Source organism: Myotis daubentonii, chromosome 10, assembly GCF_963259705.1.
Source record: "Myotis daubentonii chromosome 10, mMyoDau2.1, whole genome shotgun sequence".
NCBI lineage: Eukaryota > Metazoa > Chordata > Mammalia > Chiroptera > Vespertilionidae > Myotis > Myotis daubentonii.
Genome location: NC_081849.1, coordinates 61,068,112 through 61,082,902, shown reverse-complemented (window position 1 = coordinate 61,082,902; position 14,791 = coordinate 61,068,112). Strand labels below are relative to the sequence as shown.

At 43.9% G+C, this 14,791-nt stretch overlaps 1 protein-coding gene across 1 annotated transcript in view; it reads right to left on the bottom strand.

The window, feature by feature from the left end:
* The window catches only part of DNAH11 (dynein axonemal heavy chain 11), a 206,544-nt gene that overhangs the window by 112,846 nt on the left and 78,907 nt on the right, over positions 1-14,791 (bottom strand). The window contains exons 38-44 of the mRNA XM_059712528.1: positions 14,440-14,634; positions 13,294-13,371; positions 10,979-11,112; positions 9,468-9,621; positions 8,317-8,465; positions 4,481-4,631; positions 1,501-1,632 (exon numbers count right to left, since the gene is read on the bottom strand). Of these exons, the coding sequence (XP_059568511.1) occupies positions 1,501-1,632; positions 4,481-4,631; positions 8,317-8,465; positions 9,468-9,621; positions 10,979-11,112; positions 13,294-13,371; positions 14,440-14,634 (993 nt within the window). The remainder of the gene's footprint in view (positions 1-1,500; positions 1,633-4,480; positions 4,632-8,316; positions 8,466-9,467; positions 9,622-10,978; positions 11,113-13,293; positions 13,372-14,439; positions 14,635-14,791) is intronic.

Below are 14,791 nucleotides of genomic sequence, written 5' to 3'. Positions count from 1 at the left end.
CTTTTTGTAAAAGGAGAAAGAGGACAGCTGTACCTGTACATATAGGTTTGTCTTCTAAGTGTCAATGAGACAGCTTATTAGAAGCCCTAAGCACGTGACTTGCAGAAAGTAGGCACTCCAATTTGTTGAACTAATAGGTGGCTATCCTAAGAATATTTCTGTGTCTGCTTCATTCATATTTCCAACTTCAAAACCTCTCTTTTGAATGCTTCATAGTTAGGTCCCTTTGGAAAATTTAAAGATGATGACAATGACGACTAACAAGGAAGAAAGTGTCTGGGAGAGGACGATGACCATGGTGGTGCCCAGCTTCTAGCTTGAAGGCTGCCACGTTCGGAAATTGGAAAGATTTCCGAAAGAGGACCATCTGGGAGGAAGGTGAGCTGTAGGGTCTGCAGCCCAAAGATCTCAGCTGTCAACATCCTACTCATGCAATTCCCCTGGGCTCCCAGTTTTGGGAAAAGGAAAACCTGTGGAAAGCACTGATAAAATCCATGGGGGCTTGGGGAGAGGGAGAAAGTCTACAGGAGGTCTCCATGCAGAAGAAACCCACAGCCATTAGAAATGGTGCTTCTGAGAAAAGCCATGTGAAACCATACAACACCCATCCTTGAAACTCTCACTCAAAGCCAAGGGCTGTCCTTCTTTAAAGAGCACGTGGAGATTACCGCAGGAAATGTGGCTTCTGAGAAGGGTCAGACTAAGACCTAGGAGGCCAAGCGAATATCAAAGTTATTTATAGACATGATTTGTGGTACTCTAGTGGCGAGAAGCCGGACTGGGCCACAGGTGATAGCAACCATGTTTGTTACGGCCTACAGTGAATAAACCAACAGAAACATGGGTCACTCTTGGCCGTGACGCCTTCCGGCTGAAACTCCCTGCTCACACCTGCAAACATCTGGGAAACCTGGAAGCTGTGTGCCATCTATTTTTAGTGCCGAGGTTCTGGGGCACCTGTTGAAGCCCAAGCTAAGCCCAGGACAATCTCAATGTGTTGTGCTCCTCAATTAAGGCCCCAGGGATGGAGAAGAGGGGACGGACTCCACGGCTATGTTGTAACCGACACTGAAAGGATCTGGTGACCCTCAGACATAAAAATAAGGAATAAGGAAGAGTAATGTGCCCCAGGTTTTAAACTGGAGCGGCTGGCAGGAATGTTGAGTCGCTTAGGGAAAGAAAGAACAAAGAGGAAGAGCCAACTGGGGGGTGGGGGCGGGCAGGTGTAGAGCCGTCTCGGGCACGCTGTGGCCTGGCTCCAGGGGCAGGTGCACACAGCCTTGAGCTCCGGAGGGCGATCCGGTGGGAGGCTATGGATCTGGCTTTGTCAGCCAAGGTCAGAATCATCAGCCTGGATGAGTTCGCCTGGACAGTGTCCCGGCTTAGGGGAGAGCGGGGCAAGGAGGACAGACATGTGTCACATAACAAGAGCACAGGGGTCACACGTGGTAACCACCCCTCCCAGGGAAAGCTGGCCCCGCGAACCAGTTGTAAACACACCTGGTCTTGCAGCAGGGTGCCTCCGAAGGCCCAGACACAAGCGAAGACAAAATAGACTTCGTACACTTCTTTGGGGCTGTCGGAAGGTACGTTTTCTGGAGTCAACAAACATTCCAGAAGAGCACAAATCGTCTAAAGACCAAGAAACAGCCATTCATTTAGGGCAGCATATTTTTCCAACCGTGGAGGACGTTCACAAGACATTAACAAATCCACTTCATCCTGAAGAGAGTGCACGGCTGTTCCCAACTCTGTGATTTGTACATTGAGAGACAAGAATGACTGCCTCGCGTTTCTGCATCGATGGTGGAACACCTCTGCCACTTTTAATCAAACTGATCTTCTAAGTAATAAACTATTAAATTAAATTCTTGAATTATCCAATTAATAATCACTGTAACAAATGGGAATACATATAAGCAAAAAAAAATAATGATAATGGGGAATATATATATATACACTCTCTCTCTCCTTTTTATAAGTAGGGAGTCAGACCACACAGAGTATTCTACAGCCCTAACTTCCTACCTTCACAGTAGAAACTAAAGACATTGTTTCTTCCCAGGAAGCATCCTACATCATCAGGAATGAATGAATGAATGAAGGTCATTGGTGGGAGGGCTTTCTGAACTGTCTCCCTCCTGCTGCACATCTAGATTCCCCGCTTTCCCCTAGTGCTTCCGCAGCCGTCTTCCCACCTGTTGTCATAAATTTAGAAAGTCGACTGGCAGCCTCGGCCTGTGGCATTTTGTCGGACGTCAGACTAAATTTAGCCTTGGACAAAGTGCTGTTCAGGAACTTGTTCTCCATACCCTCCAGGGGAACCCCAACGTGCTCTGCTGGGGTGAAACACACCCCATGGTCAGGGTATCAGGTCAGTAATGAGGGGGGCGTGGCTGCTGCAAAGGCCGTTCCCATTGGAAATAATAACCAGTAATCACTGTGGTTTTGACCTAGTTCTCTATAGCACAAAACAGTTGTCATGAATTAGCTTCGTCACAGACCCTCCAAACTCTTGACCCCCTGCCTCTGGCTGTTGGAGACAGCAACAGGTTCCTGTCAGTACCATGTGCACAGCGACGCACGCTTTCAGACAGCCAGGGAGGCCTGCCTTCCCTCCCAGCCCTGAACGGTGGCGAAAAGCCAGGGTGACATGGAGCAAGGATCCTGGAAATAGCTGGGAAAGGCTTTTAATTTTAATAGGTAACTGCCTGTTCTATTTTTGCATCTTCTCTCTTGATTGCCAGCATTTTATATTGTGTTATGTTTGCCAATTTAAAATCTTTTTTTTTTTCTCCTAGAAGAAAACTCACCGATTTGTTATCAAGAAAAATAATGTTCAGCACGGAGGCTTTGCTATTTCTGAGTGGAAGCCATGCTGGTCAAAGGAACTGTTCAAATCGAAACAAAAAGACTGGAAGGTCTCAATGTTAAGTGATCCTTTGATCTGAACACTCTAATAACTTAGGTATTTTTTTACATTTTCTCCCAAACACAGTACTTAGAACATATTTTGAGCTCCGTGTCAGCAATGAATAAAGTCATACTTCAGTGCATAATCTGAGTTACTACACCTTACTGAACTTAAAGCAAAGAAGTTTCGTGTGCCAGGAAACACAATACATTCATTTCTTAAAGCAGTCACTTTACGCTATTCTCTTTGAAGCCCATTTTTGTTTCAAATCCCTGTCGTTATAAGTCATCACAGAAAAGAGGCTATAGTATAAAACAGCTAAAAAGGAGCAGAGGAGAAAATGCCATTCCTGAATACTACAAGAGGAGGAAGCGAGAGCAAAAGCCATATTAATTCCTACGGCCTATTTTCACACCACAGAGAATCACACAGATACACAAGCCGACCCGAGAAAGAACACAACCAGGTTTCTTACAAGTAGGACACCAGAGGAAGTCCAATTAGGCTGCCCGCATAATTAATTCATTATGAATGAATGCAGACCTGCCTCCAGAAACAAATTACACCTCAGATAATTACCGGTGAAGACCAGCCTTTACTTAATTGGTGTGTGAATTATCCCAAAACCTCAACTTTCTCTTCTTCTTATGCTGCTGACTTTTTCTCATTTAGCTTCAAACAAATTTGGTAACATAGTAAGTTAATGGTAACAAAGTACTTTGAAAACAATTTTGCTCCTATAAGGCAAAAAAAAAAAAAAAAAAAAGGTTTCTAATTATCAATCCTTCGTGAAGTTTTATAGTTATAAAAGGCAGGCGATCGTCCCTCATGCTGAGGCTCAGATCACAGCCTTCATTTCTGTGTACTGTGAATTATTTCTATTTGCTTCCATGACAACGTATCATGCCCTTCACTCTTACCAGCCGTCTCACGAGTATTTAAAAAAATTACCCCAGGAATAATGGCCTCTCATCTACAGTGAGCTGCCTTTAGGAATGTTTTGGGGAGTGAAGGGGAGAAAAGAAGGAGAGGGGAGGGTGGTAGGCCGGTGGGTAAGGACACCCATGGGGTAGAGGCCAGAAGCTTTCTCTCTCTCGGTGGTCGGCATCTTTAATTACAGGGATATTTTGCAATAAAAAAAAAAAATACTGAACACCTTTTCTGGGCCAGTTATTTAGAATAGAGAGAAAGAAATAAGGCTGTTACCACTTTGATCTTCATATTTTATGCAAAAATACTTGGGAGGAATGCATGATTCAATACAGACACATTCAGCATCTACTGTATGCTAGTCACTATATAAATCTTTGGAGATATAAAAGTAAGTAAAAGGTAGCGTCAGCTCTCTAGTTCACAATCTTATGAAAGCGGCTACACACCCAAACAATAATAGAAGGTGACAGGTGTATGACGGGGTTTGCAAAAACGCCCTGGGGCACATGGGGCTGGAGAAACTTCAGCTCCAGAAATCTCTCCATCTTCTAGAAAGAGCAAACCCTCCTGTGGCCTTGACAGGCCCCTCCCGCCTCAGGACTAGGATGGCACACAACGTAACGGAAGACACACCTGCACCAGGCTGCTCTCGGGAATGGAGGTGATGGTTTTGAAGCTCGTCCTCAGCTTATCCAGGCACACAGGCACGTACTTATCAAAAAGAATCGTTAGGTTGGCCTTTTCTGATTGATGCTGCCTTCTGTCGATCCAGCTGGCCACGTACCTGAGGAAGAACACGGCAAAGCGTTTCCCGAAGCCCGGGCTTGGAAAGCAGAACTTCTCCGGCTCAGAAGAGCCCCCTCCACACAGCGTGGTGCAGCATTTCAGGGACACGTGTAGTGAGCTCATTCTATTTCTGAAGCTGCAAATATTTTAAAACGACCCTTTAAAATATTTAGAGGACTGAAACTTCCACACAGGGTGGGCTGTATTTATGAAAACAGCTTAGGATTTTTCTAGATTAATCTTGGCATCAATTACCTATATATATATAAAAGCCAAGTCACCAGAACAACAGAACAACGGAACGACCAGTCGCTATGACATGCACTGCGTTGGCCAACCAGCCCTATCAGCACCCCACCCTGATTAGGGGTGGGGCTGGCTGGCCAACCTCCTGTGTCCCCTCCCCCTTGCTGGCCTGGCCCCAATGGCCCCCATCGGGGTGGGCCAGCCGGGCCCCACCTGTGCATAAATTCATGCATTGGGCCTCTAGTTTAGTAATAGAAAATCAGAAATAGAAAGTTGAAAATTCCATATAAGGCTATTTCAAAGTGGATTTCTTCCCACTGGATTAAGGGCTGATAATGTGTTTCCAATACCTGGCTCTGAATTGGTATCTCATTCTTGGGTACATGCTTTTTTATCTGGAACTTATATATTATTAATTTTGATACAGTATCTCTAACTTCTTCATAAAATAATACTTATGAATGAAACGAAGCATGGCTCTGTCGCATCCACAGTAGCATCCCTGGGGAGAAACTGTATGATGTTAAATGAAAAATAACTGCTCAAAAAATTCTCATTCAATAGGAAGCAGCGATAATAAATACATTCAGCTGCCCGCAGAGAAGTCGCGAGACCACAGCAATTACCACTATACCTTGCTTTAAGCAAGTCCGAGTTCACATTTTCAGTATCAGAAGAAACGAAGGCAAGATGATTAGCTTATAAAAGGCTCCCTTTGATTTCCACAAGGTTTCACAATAGGGTTTTATTAAATATTTAACTACCCTTACACTCTTATTAGATTTACGAAATATGAAATGTCAAACTCTTTCAGGTCCAAGAGGAACGGTTTCAGTTGAAGTCCGGTTCATGATGGTAACCCGAGAGAGCATATCTGGGTGACGGCGACAGTGGGCAGCATGGGACAAGGAAACAATGGACAACAGGTGCTGGCTACTGGGACCGAGGCCGGGAGGCCACACCTACCCTCAGCTGCTCATCCTACCGCACCAGCTGCCAGAGTGGAATCTGAGTGTCCAGAGCTTACTGTTGATGGGAAAGGGGCGGGGACTGTTGCCGGGGTGGCGAGCCCTCTTCCTGCCAAGGGCCATCTGGATATTTGTAACATCATTCTCAGGCCATACAAAATTCTCAACTTAAAAATTAGCCTTTTGAATGTGGTCAACAGTCGGGGTTGGAATCTGTCGTACCGGACACAGCAGGAAGTCATCAGAGCTCTCTACAACTGGCTCCTAAGAGCCAGCGTCAGGTTCTCTGTCATTCTCAGTGGCCTGGACAAATGCCAGAAGTTCCAAGGACACTGCTGGTCAGCAGTGTATGTCGGTTATATATTTCTGAATCTTTATGTTTATGGGTATACAGCGCCCCAAAATGAAAGGATGGGGCCACAGGGGTAGAAGATGACAAGCTCAGCCAATGAGGGGAGAGGATTAGGAAGACAAAGCCAAAAGGATACTTTCAGCCATGCCAGGGGGTGAACTGCGTAATGGTCATGGCACCTACGCCTGCAAGGACAAGACGGAAGGACTACGAGTGTCTGGAAGGAAAGAATCTTAGGAAGAGAGCTAAGAGGAGCTGTGACCTGCAGTTGAGGGACACAGCCATCCCGATGTGACCCTGTGGGGAGGGAGCCAGGAGAATAAATAGCATGACCTCATCTCCTCTCCTTCTCATTTCCTGCCAGGCTCCTCACTGGCCAAAGCAACCAGAGGCCACAGGGCCAGGAGCCCATTGGTGTGGCCCACACAGGACGGCCTGTGGGCACGAAGCACGGTGGAGGGGCACAGAAGAACCAGACACAAAAACACCAGTCCCAGCACCTGCTCGCTTGCAGAGCTCAGACACTGCACAGCACAGTGCGAGTGCTAAAGGAGGCGACAGGTGACCACCAGGATGGACCATGGGAACCGAGAGCATGTGAAGAGTAAGCAAGTAGCACACTGAACTTGTTCTAAATCTTTAAAAAAAAGCATTGCCACACCTCATGGATGCACATATGTGTACAAACACACATATGCTCACTAAGTGATATATTTATATCTAAGCCCTCCATAGGAGCTCTTGTTATTTATTCACTTTTTCAACAAATACTGGTTCCTTAACATGTACAAGGTGTGAAGAGGATAATGTCCAACTGAAAATGACAAAGGCACACAGGTGCTAATTATCTTTAAATGAGTCTAATTAAGTAGCTTTAAATTTAATAACTAATACCTTCTTCAAATGATCATATAAATGTTTAGCTCTTTTGAAAACTAAGGTTAAAAAGAGAAATGTTCACAACAACAAAACCAAACACAACTAGATTTAAAAGTAGGTAAAGGACTGAAATAGTCATTTCTCCAAATAAAACGCACAGATGGCCAAAAAGCACATGAAAAGATGCTCAACGTGAGTAATCATTGTGAAAACGCAAATCAAAACCGAAATGAGATACCACTTCATTCCCATTAGGATGGCTACCAAAAAAAAATGGAGAAAATGACAGGTTTCGGTGAGGACATGCAGACACTGGAGCCCTTGTGCACTGGTGGGAATGCAAAATGGTACAGCCACCATGGAAAACAGTGTGGTCGCTCTTCTAAAAATAAAATTATAACTACCAAATGATCTCCTAGTTCCACTTGTGGCTATACCAGTATATCCAGAATAATTAAAAGTAGGGGTCAAAGGGACATCTGTATGCCCTGCCCATAGAAACATTATTTGCAATAGTCAAAGGATAGAAGCAGCCCGGCCGGGTGTGGCTCAGCAGTTGAGTGTCAATCCAGGAAGCAAGAGGTCACTGATTCCATTCCCGGTCGGTGCATATGCCCGGGTTACAGCTTGATCCCCAAAAGGCCCACGGGATCATTTGGTCTGGCCCTGCCAAGGCATTAGGGGTGAGTTAGTTAAATGTTTGACCAAACAGAGCAGGCTAATTTTTATTTTTTTTTAAAATACATTTTATTGATTTTTTACAGAGAGGAAGGGAGAGGGATAGAGAGCCAGAAACATCGATGAGAGAGGAACATCGATCAGCTGCCTCCTGCACATGTCCCACCGGGGATGTGCCCACAACCAAGGTACATGCCCTTGACCGGAATCGAACCTGGGACCCCTCAGTCCATAGGCCGATGCTCTATCCACTGAGCCAAACCGGTGCTGGCAAGAGCAGGCTAATTTTTAAGTTGATAATTTTGTGTGGCCCATAAATGATAAGTATCCAGATGGCCCTTTGGCAGGAAAAACGTTCCCCACCCCTGTAATGGATATGGAGCTTCAGTTTGGGAAGACAGAAAAAGTCAAGGAGATTGTTGGTGGTGGTGGTTGTACAACAAAGTGAGTGTACTTAATGCCACTGAACTGTACACTTAAAAATGGTTAAAATGGTACATTTTATATTATGTATGTTTTACCACAGCCTTAAAAAAAAAAAAAAAAAAAGCAGTACTCACGGATTCCAGCCCAAATCTTGTGGGTTCACATACAGAACACCAGCTCTGGAAACAGTAGCCGGGGTTGCTGTCCTTAAGTGATGGATCTCAAAGAGCAGCCTCATGGAGGGCGCAAGGGCTACGCGCTCATTGCTGGCCAAGGTCAGCACCTGGACAGAGCAGCACAGCACAAAGGAGGCCCTGTCACTCGGGAGAAAAGCGCGCTGCCAATTCTCCATCCCAGCACAGAGTGCTTCCCCTGCCCAGCGCCAAAGGCTATGAGCTCACTGTCCGGAGACAGAAGTGCGTACAGTCTGAAAAAAGATCTCAATTAAAGATCTCAGTTCATTCCAGCGGGAGCTCACTGACCCCTGAGGAACAAACTTACCAATACGGACTTACTGATGCCAACTCTAAATAACTGTGGTTAATTATTACTAAATATAAGACATTTGTCCGAAGTGTTGATTACATGACAAGGCCCGAATTCCACAAAAATAAACCATCTTTAGAGTCTGAAATACCACAATTATCAATTTGCTATAGAAACTCATGCAAGTATGAAGATCTGAGACCTATATTTTATGATAGACAATGTCTTAGTTCTGGAAGCAGTAATTACTGTTAATTTAAGGGGGGGGGGTGACTAATTCTATTCTGGATTAATGATGATTTCTGATTTTTTTTCTCCTGATAGATCTGGTGTTGCTTAAGTAGTATCTCACAGACCGATGCCACCACCCTTTGGTTTTGCTGGGATTGCTGGGTTAACCATGGCAAACGCTTAGGAATGCATTTATATTCAGTCGGTAGCCATAGGAACTACTTAATTTCCAACTTGTCCCTTGCAACCCACGCATTCCATCCTTAATCAAAGATAAGATGTAATAATTTATGCCTGGCTCTTTGAAAATGTTAAAATGTGTATGAGCTAAATTCTTGGATATGTATCTCCTTATAAAGATGGTTAAATTTACACAGCCAAGAAAAATGTATTCACTTAAATTCTTTACCAGTGAAGTAAGAGAATTAGCAGGAAAGTGGCACTTATCAAAAGAGTAACTACATAAAGAACATCAGGCTCATGATTAAAAGCGAGTACTAAAATCCACAAGTGAATGGAACTCAATGGAGGTGTCATGTTTAAGGTTTAGCACTGAGGTATTACCCACCTTGTTATCATCCATGACAGTATTCAGTGATTCAATCCACATGGGATCAATATCTCCATCCAGGACTATCCATTTTGGTCCATCCTGCGTAAGATTTGCTTGTTCTCGCAGAATAGATGAGAAGAGACCTATAAATGAAGAGTGAACAATCTTAACATGCTATATATAATGGAGCTGAGTGCTGTTTGTTTCCAAAATAAAACTGTATTTCTTCTAGTGGACGCTCGTTCATGAAGTAAATAAATTTGCTGTGAATGTGTTGCCTCTCTCCGGAGGGCAGTGTGTAACACGTTTTGAGCCATACCTAGGCTGTCTAGACCAAGGCAAGTTTCATTTCATTTTCCATATAAGAAAAGGACAGAGAATGACGAGACAGGCTTCTTTACACAGAATCGCCAAGAAAGTCTCTGAAGTGACGCGTGGCCAGACACTTCAATAACCTAAGGGAGGAGGCTGTGCAGATACTGTTAGTGTTGCAGATGGTGAGAACTTCAACCGTAAAGGCCCCTTGATGGGAAGATGCTTGGCTTATGGGTTATATATCGTAGGTTAGGGGCATGTGCAGGAAATGAGGTCAGAGATGGGGAGGGAGGATCTCATCCCATAAGAACTGTGTAGGTCAGGGGTCCTCAAACTACGGCCCGCGGGCCACATGCAAATACAAATACTGTATTTGTTCCCATTTTGTTTTTTTACTTCAAAATAAGATATGTGCAGTGTGCATAGGAATTTGTTCATAGTTTTTTTTTTTTAAACTATAGTCCGGCCCTCCAACGGTCTGAGGGGCAGTGAACTGGCCCCCTGTTTAAAAAGTTTGAGGACCCCTGGTGTAGGCCATGGATCAAGTTTGGAATCTAAGGATGATGGAACCCACTGGAAATGGCCAACAGAGAGCTAACATCCTGAAGAGCGCCCTCTGTCTGCTGTATGGAAAATGAACTGCAGGGAGACTGGCTGGACTCATGTGGTAGCTGCAGAGGAGGAGAAAGTACTGGAATATAATGTGTATTTTATATGCCTGTAGGATTTGCTGTAAAGCTGAAGGTAGGGTGTGAAAGGGAGAAAAGAACAAATGAGAAGTAATAATAACAGATTTTAACAAAGGGGTCTGTTTGCCTGCAAATGCTTTCAAGGCAAGAAATACATCATTGAATTCTGTCCCTGGCACCCAGCACAGTGCCTGCCTGTAACTCAGTTGGTGTCTTGCATCAGGTACTTTATAGACATTCCCTGAGGCATTTGAGTTGACTTCCTTCCTGGTTTACACGAGCCCTGACATAACTGATGTGGGATAAAATACACAGCTCTGAGCACAAACCTGCGGAATGCAAACCGACCCCTTATTCAAATCCAGCTTTAATTTACAGGTTATAAATGCTGCTGTATCTCTGGTAATGCAGACACATAAACAGTAAATCTACAACTATGACTAAAATTGACTTGAACTGAAAAATGGCTTTCTGGATAAAAATGAGAAATATTTAGCACTTCAGAAGGGGAAACGCTACTTGCCATCTTTCCATTCTCGGGTAGTGTGATGTATGAAACCAAAGAGTTCATCTGTTGTCACAGCTTTAGGGTTTAAGTCATTCCAAATGGGTTTCTGTTTCATGTTAACATATGTTCGGTACAGTGTTCTCAAAATCTGAAGGGAAGAAGGAAGAAAAAAATGCTAAGAAAATTAATATTAATGTAAGCCAAATGGAAAGCAAAAGATTTCAGATGATTTTCCGTATTCATTATGTTCCTAGACATTCTACGTGTACCATGACTGAGAAAGGAAGAAAATTTACATGCACACATTTCATTACCATCTTGAACAATTTAATCCTGCCCTCCTTAGGATCAGTTCACTTTTTCCCTGAACAACGTAGACTAGAGAAAGCCACTCTATCATGTGAGATTTTTAACCACACGTGCAAAGTGAAGGACTATTTATGTAAGCAAGTGTTCCTGCTCATGCTATTAAAATCCACTCTGCCTGCACTATTTAGATTGTGCTCAAAATTGAGCTTGCATCAGAATCGCTTAGAGCAAGCATGTCAAACTCACAGCCGGCGGGCCACATGCCTCGTTTATTTGGCCTGTGTTAGCCTTAGAGTTTGACATGCTTGGCTTAGAGGGTGTTTCAACACAGACCGCTGGACCCAATCACGAGTTTCTGATTCCGTAGGTTTGGGGTGGGACTGGTGAGTGGCATTTCTTAGAAGGTCCCAGGCGATCCCTATGATGCTGGTCTGGGTGTGCTTTGAGATATAGAATCTGGAGCAATAATTCTCAACAGCAGGTTGTCTTGACTTAAGGGAAGAGGGCGTGCTACTGGGCAGGTAGTGGTCAGAGGCCACGGGTGCTGCTGGCCATCCAGGGCAGGCCCTACGACAAAGGGTGAGCTGCTCCTGAATGTCAGCGGTGCTGCCGCTGAGAATCCCTGATCTAGATCGTGAGGAAAAGCAGCCTTGAGGATGAGAAATCGCAGGACAGGTGCTCACTGTGTGTCTGTTTAATTCATTGACACCTTCACCCAAATATCTGCCCCAACTACCCTTTTTGCTTTCTCCAGAAAGCCATGGGTTTTCTTTTAGATGTTTATCATCCTGATCTTCTCACAGAGGTTTGAAGGACTGGCAGACAACTGCCAAATACTTGGGAATAATGAGGTGTTAAATAACAGGGCCCCTGAGCTTGGGTGCTCTAGTTACATCAGCTTAAGTAAAGGCTGAAGAGAAGAGAATTCGTGAAGAATAGATGAAAGCAACTGAATGTCTTAGGAATAGTAAGCTGACATTTTTTGAAACCATTTATCTACTGAAAATCATATAATTTAATTTTTCCTTCCTTAAGCCATAGTCAGCATCTGAAACTTACTCTAATAAAATAATTACAGGCCTTTCAGATATCAACTTTAATATTTCAATTACTACATTTTTCACTGGAAAGATCCCTATACAGGGCCTCCCTTTACAACTGTTCCACTCTGGGTTAAGATCCTAATACTGGCAAGGTCTCTATCCACCCATGCTCAGTCTCATATGCCCACTCTGATTATCTTAGTCATTGGCGACTAAATGTATTTATACTCAAGCACCCTAAATTAAAAATGCATGCATTTCTGCATATACTGTCTACCAACTAAAAAAATAAGTTACCAGGACTGTCAGTATGACCAAGCAAAATCAAGCAGTGAACTAAAAATGGGAATTACAATACTCATGGCATATCCTCATTGCTCAGAGGAAATCACACGTAATACACCGAATAGGCACCTCATTCTGTGCATAACAAATACCTCAAAAATGTGGTTTCTGCGGCCTCCCTTTTTCCAAGTTTTTTTCTGGCCCTCTAGAGTTCTATATTCTGAGAGAGTATTAATGAAAAATGTTTGGGTTTTCTTAATGACATTAAGGAGAATCTATTATAACTTGGAAAAGATGACAAAATAGTTTTGATAAACGTAGGTGGGGCCAATCGAACCCTGAAAGGCAGGTAGGTATCTTACTCGCAAGTCTCTCAACATGTTAACTTGGAATAAAAGAATTCAGGCAGAATTCCATTATTGAAAGATGCATAAAATAGAATGCCGCACATATAAATGAGTGAAGAAGATGCTAAATAGCTCATGTGATGTTCTATTTGTTACTCTCCCAGTCTCCAATACAGAGGAAAACAGTGTCCATGGGTCAGAGAACAGTATTAGAGTCTCAGATTAGCTCTAATTATGGTGGACTTCACTGAAGGGAACCCCTAAGTAGAACTGAAAAGAGCCCTCCCTCCCCCACAAAAAAAGTGTTCTTCCCAAGGCTGAAAGCTCACAGGCAGCTCACTCTACCTGACTCTTCCCCGTGCCCGCATTTCCAACCACAAAGACGGAGTGCCGCACGGCCAACAGCTCCTCCAGCTGGACCACCTGCAGACCAAACAGCCATCACTGGTTTCCTTTCAGGAGTTTGTGGTTAAAAACAAACAAAAAGCTACCCATTTTTACCCAATTCTTTCCTTACAATCGAAGCCAGTCCCCACTGACAACATTATACAGGCTGGGGCAAAAGTAGGTTTACAGCTGTGAGTACACAAAACACAGAGTTTATTCTTGTATTAATTGTTATTAATGACTGTATTATTTCTTCATTGGAACACCGCTGCTCAGTGAATCCCTGACACAGGCTGAGGGAAGTACAGTGGGACTGGGACACGGCAGGGGCTGCTTACAAACTCGGTGACTTCATGTTCCTGAACAAAACAGTGCCCGGCCAATCACCATCTGCCTCTGAGTAATGACTTATATCCTTTAAAGCAGCGGTGTGGAACCTTATCAGTAACCATCTGGATATTTATAACATCATTCACGGGCCATACAAAATTATTAACTTGAAAATCAGCCTGCTATTTTTGGTCAAACTCACCCCTAATGCCTTGGCAGGGCCAGACCAAATGATTCCTGGAGCCTTATACGGCCTGCGGGTCGGATGTGCCCCACCCTTGCTCTTAAACATCTAAAACAGACACTCTATGTATTTTAACATCCATGTACTCACTATACCCAACTTGAGCACACACATGCACATGCCTTTAATAAGTCAGAGGGTGTCATACATGTAGAAATATCTCCCCATTAAAACATGTACTTATGGTTTTACTCCCAATTTTCTCTAAACTGGAGAGAAAAGAGCAAAACTGATTTTTGATGCATGCCACCAAGAAGGAGCAAGTAGTTTTATAAACGAATAAAAAGCCTGCTTACATTTAAAACCAAGACTTAATCATATGTGTGTTTTCATCTTCTTAGAGGCCGGGACGACAAACTAGTTATATTCATTTTAGTAAAGATTGCCATATTAGAATGCCTTACAGTGTATGGTAAGGTCATATTGAGGTTAGGGTAACATGTAAATCGAAGTCTCGGTTCAGTGTCACTTAACCACGGGGTTGTCACCACACATCCCAGGGGCTCCAGGACAAGGAAAGGCTCCTGTACTTTGAGGATGAAGCTCTCCTCGGGCTGCAGGCGGAGCTCCAGGGTGGACTGCCTGACCATCTGCTCCAAGTGCGGCGCCCTCCTCCGGGGCACGTCCAGGGCTGGAAACAGGTCGCCAACCAGGCCCAGAAACACGGGGATGTCGTCGGTCACTATTTTAGGCATATTGAAGTCCCTTAATGCTCTCATGAGGACCTAGAAAAGAGAATAGAAGACACTTTATTTAAGAAGCCAATGCAATGTCTAACAAACACTTACATAGCTAAAGATGTTGTTGCTGCAAGGTCACATGTCAGAACATGAGAAGGCTCTGCTGATACTATGGACAACCTCTGACAACAGTCATCAAGGA